At 38.3% G+C, this 12,741-nt stretch overlaps 1 protein-coding gene across 1 annotated transcript in view; it reads left to right on the forward strand.

Annotated features, from left to right (window-relative positions):
- Positions 1–2,769, forward strand: part of ddc (dopa decarboxylase) — a 28,290-nt gene extending 25,521 nt beyond the window's left edge. Inside the window, exon 14 of the mRNA XM_049584557.1 lies at positions 242–2,769. Coding sequence (XP_049440514.1) covers positions 242–442 — 201 coding nt within the window. The 3' untranslated portion in view covers positions 443–2,769. The remainder of the gene's footprint in view (positions 1–241) is intronic.
- The last annotated feature ends 9,972 nt before the right edge of the window (positions 2,770–12,741 follow it).

Below are 12,741 nucleotides of genomic sequence, written 5' to 3' on the forward strand. Positions count from 1 at the left end.
CAGAGGAAAGCTGAGGGCTATAAGTTATATTAATAATGTTGAATATGGTGTTTCAGAAGGTGATATACATAGATTTTCTATACTGTAGTGGTTCAGTCTTTCTTACACACATTACCTACTCTTCAAATGGCTAAATAGGCATGTGAAACTCTACATTACATATTAGCGTGTTTTTGAATGTGATATTGAATATGGGAAAAAGATGGATAGTGTGAGTCATCTCCTTGTCCCTTCCTCTCAGGGCTCTAATGAGTTGAACCAGCTGTTGCTGAAAAAGATCAACAAGAGCAGAGAGATCCACCTGGTGCCTTGCCAGCTCTCTGGCCGCTTTGTCCTGCGCTTTGCCATCTGCGCACGCACTACTGAGTCATGTCACATCCAACAAGCATGGCGGCACATCACGCAGCTGACCTTTGAGCTTTTGCAGGAGCCCAATCATTGACCAAAAGGCGGGATAGGGCTTGTCCACACTGATGCCGAAATTAGGACCAAAGTTAAGACAAAGATACTGGGTTTTATGTTGCAGATCTAAAATGTCATAAAGGGAATGAGCGATGATTTCACAGCTCACTTAGTAGTAGGGGTGGGCGGATAAATGGTAAAATATTGATACTCTTGATACTATACGGATCAGTTTCTCTCCTCTACGTCAGGGGTAATACTGTCTGTGTAATGTTCCATTGCCGTGAACACATCTAGTACATGTACTCTTTATGTCTCCATTGCTTTTGTGTTGTCTACACTCAAACAACTTACACCAGACCCAGCAGCATCTTCTTAGTTTCACTTTTACCCAATGTCAGCAGTAGGAGGGCAGTAAGCTCACTTCCCAGCCGTCCCATTCACTGCTGGAGCCTATGAATACACACGCTTGCGCATCCACGTTACTGTAGCTGTCCACAGACGTTCAGTGTAGAAATTATGTCCAAGGATGACTTGTTTAATCAGACACATAATAGCAGTGATGGATTAATCAAAGAGGAAAAGGTGAGAAAGAGAACTTGGAGCTGCAACCAAAACAAGGGAGAAGGAGTGAAATGCATTAGCATCAAGACCTCTGACACAGAGACAGTGTTTACAGTCGTTTCAGTGAGGCTCAGACAAGGAATATCCTGGTAACAGCAGACTTGTGAAATAATATTTTAGTTTATTTTTCAGTGTTAGTAAATGTCACATTTTTAGACTGTAATTGGTCATCATTAGCTCTTATGTATAAATCATGGCTTTCCTGACATAAAAAGAAAAATGCCACTTTTAATAATAAAAAGTACCGTATCAGTATCAATATCATAGATTCTGGCCCTGTGTTATTTGGTATCAGATTGAAACCAAGTTTTGTGGTATTGCCCACCCCTACTTAGCAGTCAGGTGTCTTCTTGTCTGCAGCCTGGTTATTAAGTATGTAAGTAGTGGTCATTATATTGCTGAGTTCACAATTTAATGTATGGGAAGAAAAAAAACGTATACACAACTACAAACACTCAAATGTGTATAAAAGGAAAGAATGTGTTCCAAATATTACATTTTCTATCTGCAACTTCTCCCTCCATTCACTTCGCTTTTATCTCTCACTCTTTCATGATTATATTATTGTTGTCATCTCAATGGAATCATTCTACTGCAGACCCTGTTTTTACTGTCTATGCCGCTTCTGTGTCTTCTGTGTAAAGAATTTGATTGGTTGAGGGTGATCTTTTTTAGTTTTACAGTGAATGTATTGCACATTGTGTGTGTGAATGAATATTGGAGTCTATGTGTTTCTGCAATTTTCTGTGGGGGCTCATAGAGAAACAGCTTTTTTTGTTTAGTGAAGAATTAGAAATGAATGATGGGTTGTAATAGTTTAAGAAAGATGACTTTATCACATTACCTCTGTAGATTGGCTATATATTGTATGAAGGGCTTCATAGAGCCTGTGAAGTTAAATAATTCTAATATTGCTCCGAATAATCGGGTTCAACCCCTTTTTGTAAGTGCATTAATTTATTCAAATAATTGCGTTTAATATATAATTGTAGGCAAGAGCCTACCTTTTCTTTTGCTCTGACAAAATTCCTATGAATTCATCTAGTGTCTTATGCGAAGATGGTCAGCACCTCCCAACATTGTAGCACAAGACAGTCACTGTTTCACTGTATGTCACCTGGATGAGAAGGAAATGATGCTACTTTTAGGGGTATACAGGACCATTATTTGTTTGTTTATTGAACTTGATCCAAATCATTACAGTTACACAGGGAATTTATTAATGACACAGATCTAACATAGCCACCCTATACTGTATAGTATTAAATTACTGTATTCAGACAGAGATAAATGATCAAATGTGTAGAGTTATAAGAAAAGGGTTTAAAATCTAAGTTGTGTAAATGCTGCATACATTAATTATTCTCTGACTGCACATTGTCTAACACTGATTTGGTGCCTATAAGATCACTCCTAGTTTATCATTCTGTGTACCAGGAAACTAGGGTCTGTAACACTCCTCACAATAGTCTCTCATGACATACACTATGTTTGACTTTAAGTCTTGGGATTTAAGATAGATTCACATGACTAACAAATGTAATTAAAACAAGGCTAGTCTCCTGCTGGTTGTCCCCATCCACAACTTGTCTTGTCACTATGTAAATGTGTAGTGTGACATCACCAAATGTTGCTGTTAATTCATACATTCATGTCAAAGGATGCTGCTGTTGCTGATCAAGGTGTTTCCGTCTGGCTTGGCTGTGTGGTGCATGCAATTGTATGGGTTTATTTTAATAAAGTCTCCTGTAGTCTGAATGGTCGTTGGATCTTTCTTTTTATAATCCTCATTAAAGGTTTACAATTCATCAGGGTCATCATGACAATAAAACTGAAAAGGAGTGCTGTGTTCTAAAAAACAGTGGAAAACCACTGATCTACAGTATACTATGGTAGGAAATAGTTCTGCCTGGACCCAACTGTTGGAACCTCTTAACACAACATTGGCTCACACAGAGACCATAACATATTAGACACCACCACATATCAGCCATGTCAAACTACTGGATGCAATCAGTGGTTATGTCTTCCAGTATATCAGAGACAGAGTAGTGAAAATACAGCCTGCTGTCCCTCTACTGCAGTGTACTCAATTAAAGATGACAGGCACACACACACACACGCACACACACAAACACACACACACCATGCTGTGCCACTCAACCTCCTCCTGAGCATCTTAATCCCTGAGGACAAAGGCCAGTGTTCTATAAATATAGATGAGGATTCAGTATTAGAGGTTAATTCTTAGCCCCTGATTACTATATTCGCTTGCTCATTCACTTACTTCAGAAGCTACATTAAGATCATTCTGCAGGCAACGTTATGTTACAAAAATAGCTGTACACAAGCAGAACTTCTCTATAGCAATTCTTTTGATCTGTTACGGTAAAACATCTACAATCATACAGCTACTTGAGAATGTGCCAAGAAACACAGTCGTGCTGATTCCCTGGTAGTACCCTCCAATATCCAGAAAGTTTCAAATTGTCCCCTGAATAATGTATTGATTTAAAAAAAAAAAAAAAAGTATGCTCTTAAAAATGTGCATCAACTGTGGCACCAATGGACATTAATTTCCAGTGCAGTGGTGAACCTCAAATACATCTTTAGTTTAATAGTAGTAAAGTGATGTAGTATAATATCCTATAAAAATTTCACACTATATTATGTTACAAAATTGTCATAGTATAGTATGCCATAAAAAAAGTCATAGTATATTATCTCATCAAACTGTCATCGTAAAGTATGCCATTAAAAATGTAATAGTACAGTATGCCATTAAAAATGTCATGGTATAGTATATAAAAAAAGTCACAGTATAGTATGCCATAAAAAGTTCACACTATAGTATGTCACAAAAATGTGATAGCATAGTATGCCATTAAGAAATGACATGTTATCTTATGTCATAAAAATGTTAGAGAATAATATGTCACAAAAATGTCATAATATAATATGCAATAAAAATGTCATAGTATAGTTTGCCATAAAAAATGTCATAGTATCGCATGCAATAAAAATGTCACACTATAGTATGTTACAAATATTTGACATAGTATAGTATGCAATAAAAATGTCATAGTATACTATGCCATTAAAAAATGCTGTAGTATAGCATGCCATAAAATTTTATAGTAAAGTATGTCACAAAAAATATAAAAGCATAGTATGCAATGAAAATGTCATAGTATAGTATGTAATACAAATGTCATAGTATAGTACCATAAAAAAATCACACTATAGTATGTCACAAAAAATGTCATAGTATAGTATGCTATGAAAATTTCACACTAAAGTATGTCACCAAAAAAATATTATAGTATAGTATGCCACTGAGAATGTCCTAGTGTAGTATATCATAAAAAAAATGGCACTTTATAGTATGCCATAAAAATTTCACACTAAGGTAATGCCACAATAAAATGTCATAGTAAAGTATGTCACTGAAAATGTCATGGTATAGTATGCCATAAAAATTTTACACTACAGTACATCACAAAAAATATCATACTGGAGTATGTTCTAATATAGTATGCAATGAAAATGTTACAGTGTAGTATTTCACAAAAAAATGTCATGGTATAGTATGCCATAAAATGTTATAGTATAGTGTATCACAAAAAATGACATAGTATAGTGCGGCAATAAAATTTGACACTATAGTACACAAAAAAGTCATATCATTATGCCATTAAAAAATGCCATAGCATAGTATGCTATGAAAATTTCACACTAAAGTATGCCACCCAAAAAGAAAATGTCTTAGTTGCGTATGTCATAAAAAAAAGGTCAAATGTCATAGTACAGTATGCAATAAAAATGTCATTAGTATAGTATGCCATAAAAAATTTCACTCTATAGTATGTCACTATATATATATATATATATATATATATATATATATCTATATATATCAATCACTTTTTATCATATCACTTATTTATTACTTATGTTCTTATTTTTTGGCTGAAAAAATGCCCTCCAATGAATGATTACAGAAAGGTAAAATCAAACACTGAAGAAAGTTTTTGAATCATAAGGGTCAAATCATGAGTGAACAAATAATTTGAGGGCTACTTTGATCAAATTTTAGTCACATTGTGTGCAGAACTGAAATAGTGTAAAAATATACCACTGTCATCTCTCAGTTTTACAATTATACCCAATTTATATAATTCCAAGACTGTTTGGGACCACACTATGCAGAAATATTTAAATATACCATTTTGAAAAATGGCAATGTTCCTTCTTCTGTGTATTCCCTGGTAAAAACTCAGAAGCTACTTGACAGAATCATAAAATGGAATGAGGGATTACTTAGTAACTACTCAGTCATATATCACTTTACTTGGATGATAAACAAAAAGAGTAAATGTAAAAAAAACAATGAATGAGTTTTTAATAGACTGTGCCACTCAGCGAAAGCGGTCTTTATTATGTTTCACTGATATTTATGAACTTATCATTTCCTTATGATTCCTGTAAATGGTACTGGCCCAGAAATTTGTTTGCAGGGTCACTAAAGTTGCAACTGCTTAGTTTGCCCACAAGAGGTCACCATCACACATGTTTCCATGAGAGGGGCTGTCACAACTCCCATCAACTGACAGCCCCACAGTTGTCATTGGATGACCCACATCCATAAATATGCTGATGATACTGACACCAATGGATACACACTAATACATGGCCTGCCCTTTGCATGTCCAGCATGTCTTTGGGTCAGATATACCGCTGTGTGCTATGTAAAGGTACTGTGACTATATTCGCATGTGTTGAGTGTAGACTTCACTGTCTATAGTAGAGTAGAGCGCTTTCACCAAGCAAAGCAGCTGAAAGCAGCTATACTGTCAGTGCTGTGTCAGTAATATAGACATATCTGTCTGAACAAAGACACAGTCTAACTACATTTCTTGACATCTCTGCACACCTCAGTAGGCTATCTCTTGAGAATGTATCAACTTGGTACAAGGCTGTAGTTAACCAGGCTTTAAACTTAAATGACAGGTAGAAACACATGACTTCACAACATAGTTATGCATTTTATGTGCAGGAACCAGAAGAGTCACAGTTTGTAATAAGCCTATAGAGCAGGGACACTCAACTTGTTTTGACGGGGGGGACTTTTGCAATATGACAGGAGGCCAGATGCAAGATAATAAACCAATGTTAATGATATTTCTCAGAAATCACTAAATGAATTGCTTGTTTTCAACTTTTTGTCATTTGGTGTCCTCACTCATCTTTGCTAAGAGGCAAATCCAGTGGCAGCAGCCCCGCACAGGTCAGGTGTATGCAGGGGCATGTCTAGAATTTAACGACATTCAGGGCTTAGCCCGGACCTCTGTCTGGGCATCTGGGGATAATCCTCACTGGCATTTAATAAAAAACAACAAAACCTCTATTTCGTTTGTTCTGCACTCTGGTACCGTATCAGAATTCAAATTATAGAAAAAAAAATCCCGGTATAATTTAATAGATGTTACCTTTGAATTAGAGAATGGTCGGCTGGCCACCAGGCACCCTATCGAGGGCCAGGTTTGGCCCACAGGCCACAAGTTGAGTATCATTGCTATAGAGTGAAGTCATTTATTTTTCAGTATCTTGGATCTATCTTAACATGCAGGGAGCTCATCTTTACTTTACATCTACTAACACCATTACACAGTGGTGATCTGCTGCTGTATGCAACTGTTGAATCATTGAGTTACCTGATACCAGCTCTTAACAGTGCTTTTACATCTACAATGGATTACATGACTACTTGTATGTGAAACACAAGGAATTATTACCAAACTCTGCAGTTCCTCTCAGTTCTACTAGGTTTTATGGCGTCTTTGAGCTTATTGTTTTGGTTTTCTGCTCAGTACCTACTTTTACTGTGATAGTCCACTCTCAGCATTCTCATGCTGCAGCATCAAACAGCAGACAGACATGACAATGACTATCTGGTGAACATGGGAGAGCAAGGGCCTAAGTTTAGTTTCAACATTTGCCAAGGGGGAGCATTAAACACTAATTTTCTACATTCTGGTGAATGCATCCATTTTTTTTGCATTTTATGCTTCAAATTATGGACGAAAAGGCTTTAATTTCATCTCAATAAAAGTCTCCTGTAGCTGAAACATCAGACATGCAGACAAACAGGCAGGAACAGTCAGCAGGAACTGAAAAAAACAAGACCACAGAGAACCTACAAGGGAACATAAGCAGATGATCTGATGACAAACTGTTGACAGTGGCAGGTTATTTACCGACTCAGGTGATGAGGTAACTGGGAACAGGTGTGTGAGTATGGAGGGAAGCCCATGTGATTACAAATGGAAAACAGGTGAGGATATGGGGCTGGGAACAAAGTCCAGGGACATCAAGTGGCTGGATGGAAAATAGTAGGTCTTCTGAATTAAAAGGACAACCAAGAGTGACAGGGGCAGAGGGGAACATAGGAGCACACCATGACGATCCTATCAGGTAAGGTGCTGAAAGGTCCTATAGAGCCTATATGATGCATGAGGCGTTATTGGAGTCCCAGCGTTACAGTCTAGTCCAACACATGATGTCAGCTCCACTGTTTGCTGCACACCCGGCTCAGCAGCTTTCAAACATCTATCATTTGAGGTTATTGGTTAAATGCTTGCCACAGACACGTTTTCACTTGGGAGACATCAGATGGGAAAACATCACAACCTGGCAGCCATCAGCACATAACTGAATCTGAAGTCAGGTTGAGGCGAAATAGAGGGAGCGAACATTAGAAACCCACACATTAGTGACTTGATGGATCATGTTCTATCAATACTGCACAGCAGAATGCTTAAGTATGTATGTGTCTGTACAGTATGATAACACATTAAAGGTCCAGTGTGTAGGATTTAGGAGTGTCTTTTGGCACAAATGGATTATATCATAATGTGTTTTCTTTAGTGTATAATCACCTGAAAACAGGAGTTGTTGTGTTTTCATCACCTTAGAATGAGCGGCCTACATAGGGAGTAGGTCCTCCAACAAATAAACCAAATGCTGGCCTTAGATAGGGCCATGCACTTTTCACATCAGCCACCGAAGTTAGCAGCCCCTCAGCAATGAGCAGCGTCAGGACAAACACTTATTGTTTTTAATGTGAAAGGCTTTATTCAGTGTTTTTACTGATTCTAATCCCCTGGTCTGTTCGGTATTTTAATTACACTGCAACAAGTTTGATAGTAGCCTCATAGTACTGACTTGCAGTAAATACATTCTAATGGTATGGCCATAGAAAAGCATCATTTTCCATATGCTGTGAGAGAACTCTGATCGAAGAATGCATCAAACATATTACACTGCATTCATATTGTGGTTGCAATCGTGTAATTAAGAAAACACGGGTACAGTGAAGGGTTAGGCAAATGTTGAGCACAAGTCTGAAAGAAAGTACAAGAGCAATAAATCAATTTAGAGAGAGAGTGAGAGATGGAACAACACAGAGGAAATTCCATTATCAGCCATTGCTCAGATTGAGACATTTGAATAGTGATGCCCGGGGTCTTTCTGAGGATTTGAAGTGCCTCTGTCCTCTAATTGATCTGGCCGCAACACAGCCACAACATTTCCTCCCTGGGCTGCGGCAGAGATTCATGGGGGTGTTTACTGCATTTTGAAAGCACCGAATCTGACACAGACAATTAGTGAGGACTTTCTCTGGGCAGCTTTCCAAATCTCAGCGGACTAGCACCATTTATAATGTATAGTTGGTAATGTCGTGTAGCTGATGGAACTGCACTTGGTGTGTATGAAGGCTAAACACTATACTATAATTCAATCTTCAACAGGAATAGAGGAAAGTTTGTAATATATTATATGTTTTTCTCCCCAAAAGTCATTATTTCTTACAGTAAGTGAGTAAAAGTATTACATAATTACATAATGACTCAAAAGAATGTCCAATTATTGATTATCTGCCAGCTCATTTACTGGAGCTGCTGCAAGACTTGGATCCCGGAGACTGAGGTTCACAAATGTCGCCTTTACCATCAGGCCATATGAGAAATATACATATAAGAGAAATAGATCATTAAATAACAATACTGGCAGACTTAACATAAGTGTATCTATTAATTATTATGTGGAATTGGTACAGTTTACTGCTAAGATTTTATCTATAGGAGGCCTTAAGTGCAGGCTGCAGCAGGAGGCCAGTGTGTTGGTAATTTACAGTTACTTTTATCAACATAAATTCAGTTAACTGTTACTTTTTAACAGCACAAACAAGGTGAAACACCAGGGAACACACTGAAGCATAGCTGCAATATTGTATTGGAAAAAAGCGGTCTATACAAATACTCTAAAAGAAGCAGGTCTATTAAAATAAACTTGAGTAAACATTAGCGCTTTACATTTTTAAAAAGGGTAAGGGGGTGGAGGCAGGTTAAAGAAAACACTGTATGTGACTGTATGCTATAAGATAGACCTACTAATTTACATATTTAGGATACAAAATAGTTCATTCACATGTCAGTGTATACACATCACAGATCACCCTTATGTCCAGACCTACTACAGTTTATATTTATTTTCTATAGAGGGCCTGTGCATACAACTGACTATCAATTACATAACCGCCCTCTTCAGTGTAGCCACCACGGTGGGTGCAATAAGCAGTATTAGGCCACATACATTAATATAACCTGCTACATCCTATAGAATCAACAGCAGAATAAAGTATCACAAAGACAGACTATGCAAACAAATGTAAACAATAAAAACTCCACAGCAGCTGCAGCTCCATTAGGCACAATAAGAGCTGCACATTGTTCTTAGTGCACACACACAGGCACCACAGCTCTACTAAAGTTGACGTTCTCCTCTAAAGGGATTTACAACCATTACAGTAAGTTTGTTGTACTGCCTTGTCTGAACGTCATTCTCCAAGTCTTGTGCATCGCAAAGACCTCCATCTGCTCCAGGCTCAACTTCTCAGGTCGTGCATTCTCACTAAGTAGTAAATGCAGTCCACTCTCTGTCCAACTGCGCTCCTCAAAGTTTAAAAAACTTTGCAGTCACAACTGTGTTGGAGGTTGTTGTCAAAAATAGCAAAAAGGCCTCACTCACCTGGCTGAACATTCCTGTGTGAATGCAGAAGCCACCTGGAGGATCCATCATGAATGTTTTAGCATTTTAACATTTAGCTGGACGCAGAAGGCATGTGTTGGTCACATAATCACAGGGCTTTACAGCATACGACATCCCTCTGTCCTTATGACCCTCACAGTGGATAAGGAAAAACTCCCCCAAAAAAACCCTTTAACGGGAAAAAAAAAAAAAAAAAAAAACGGTAGAAACCTCAGGAAGAGCAACTGAGGAGGTATCCCTCTTCCAGGACGGACAGACGTGCAATAGATGTCGTACAGAACAGATCAGCATAACAAATTAACAGTAATCCACATGACACAATGAGACAGGGAGAGAGAGAGAGAGAGAGAGAGAGAGAGAGAGAGAGAGATGCAGGTAATGACAGTAACATTATTGAAAGTAATATAGTTATAGTTCTGGCTACTGTGCTACAATATGTTGAAAGTATGTATTAATATCTGGCAGTATACATGTGTGACAATAGTCATATCTGTATAATAACAGTAGAAGTATGACTAATGACTAATGATGGCAGCAGCAGCAGGAGGCATCTGGCAGGACCACGGCAGCAGCACAACCACATGACTTCATTGATGTGCTTGATTTGGGTCGCTGAGATGCTTGCTGGGTGGTGCATTAAACCAGTGAAGACAGAAACCCTTTTTAACCCATGGTGTACAAAAATGCCTACCTGAACCCACAATGAAATAATTCTTTCTTATATTTCGCTGTTGTGCTGGTTACAAACTGCGAGCCCTGACCCAGGTTAGGCCTCACAACCCCTGGCACTCAGTCATTAAACATTTACATCTGAAACATTCATTTTCCTGAATGTCAGCTGACTGCAGAGTGATGCCTCTTTGGAGTTCTGCGTTCTTGCCGCCGCAGAGACATCAGCAGCTTCTCCTCTGCTGCAGCTGATGTGACTCATTCCTTTTTTTCTTTTCTCGCTTTATCAGTTATCTTTCATATGACTTGTATTGACTTTACAAGATTCCACTTGACTTGTAATGAAATAAAATACTTGAGACAAAAAAAAAAAACAAAAAACAGTACGACTGAATGGTTTTGCCAAATTTGTCAGCCTTATAGAGCCAAACATTGTCACTGGAGACTGGACTTTGTGTCCTGCATTCTGCATTTGGCTAAGATTAGTCTCACTATTGCAAAGTAGCAGATTTGGTTCAAGGTACCCTGCGACCATGGACCAATGTTTTTGAGAGTGGGTCCCATTTTGCTTGTACTCAGCACATGCATGAGAACATACACATGGCAGAAGTGTAGCCATGCACTAGTAAAATTCGGGCAAGAAGATGAATAATGGTAACTGATAACAGTAGCCTACTACTGCCACCAAACAAACATGGATGTATTACAAATTACAGGTTATATCTCCCAAAATTGGTTTTGCATGTAATTCATAATGAAGGACATGCAGTTATGAAGACACACTATAATTGTTAAGCTCTTACTCATGCAGCCTTGCTAATACCTTACATCTGTCCTACATTAGTGTCGTGGGATTGTAACTTGGAGCAGCAGCAGAGTTTACCCGTATAAATCATGTGCAAGACAGCAACACTGGAATGGACACACCTCATTGTGTTACAGATTAGTAGAAGTGCTGCAGATAAAACTGTGGGATGGGTATGTAATCTATATCCAGGAGGTGTGAAACGCATCATGTTAAGTAGGAGCTCTCTGCCGTTCTTCCATTTCCTCTCTCAGTTCAACTCTAATTTCCAGCGGTCTGTTTGTCCGGTTCATTCAGACCAGTGGGTTTCAGGTCTCACTGTAGGCGGCTAAAAATACTTTATCTTCATTCACTGAGTACTGATGCAGATGTGTAATTCACTTTGGCCCTATCAGTGTTTTCTTTGTAGACAGTCCAGATCGCAGAAGACCACACACATGCTGAAATGTTAAGGACTCCACAGTGAAAGGAAGCACTGCAGTGACTCGACAGTCATAGTAACGACAAATATGACAAAGCAAAAGTATGACATGAAGCAACATGCAGGTTGGAGGCGAAGAGCCAGGTAGTAAGACCAGCTGCAACATCTTTACACCCTTCAGTGCTGTTAACATTCCTAGTTAACTTAGCTCAGAGTTGCCGTAAGCCCAAGGCTGAGTTTGTTCACGCTAAGTGGGTCATATTGTTCGCTGCAGTCAGCCCAAGGCTCAGTTTGACAATTTAGTGTAGAACCCTGTAGAACTGGGGACAGAGTGTGAGAGGGAGTGTGCGGATACAACAGTGTAACCTGAGAATTGCATTCATACATACTTATTTTGCAATACCCAAATGGGTGGGACCTAATACTGTCCAAATTCTTCAAATCGAAACATTAGATGTATCTGAAAAATGTTGACTAATACTTTTTTAGTATTGCATGCTTAATATTCATACTGAACACATTCACAAAGACAATCCAATTAATATTTTTCTTACATACAACGTTCACTTATTGCAACTAAAACATGAATAAGGTGCATTATGGTAGCTTACAAGGGCGTAGGGCACATATGTTACAAGGGTCTTAGGCATCTTTTGAGCATGAAACTCTGAATTCTTTGCACAAATTGATGCCTATTTTGCATCAATTT

This window comes from Epinephelus fuscoguttatus, linkage group LG8, assembly GCF_011397635.1.
Source record: "Epinephelus fuscoguttatus linkage group LG8, E.fuscoguttatus.final_Chr_v1".
In the NCBI taxonomy this organism is placed as follows: domain Eukaryota; kingdom Metazoa; phylum Chordata; class Actinopteri; order Perciformes; family Serranidae; genus Epinephelus; species Epinephelus fuscoguttatus.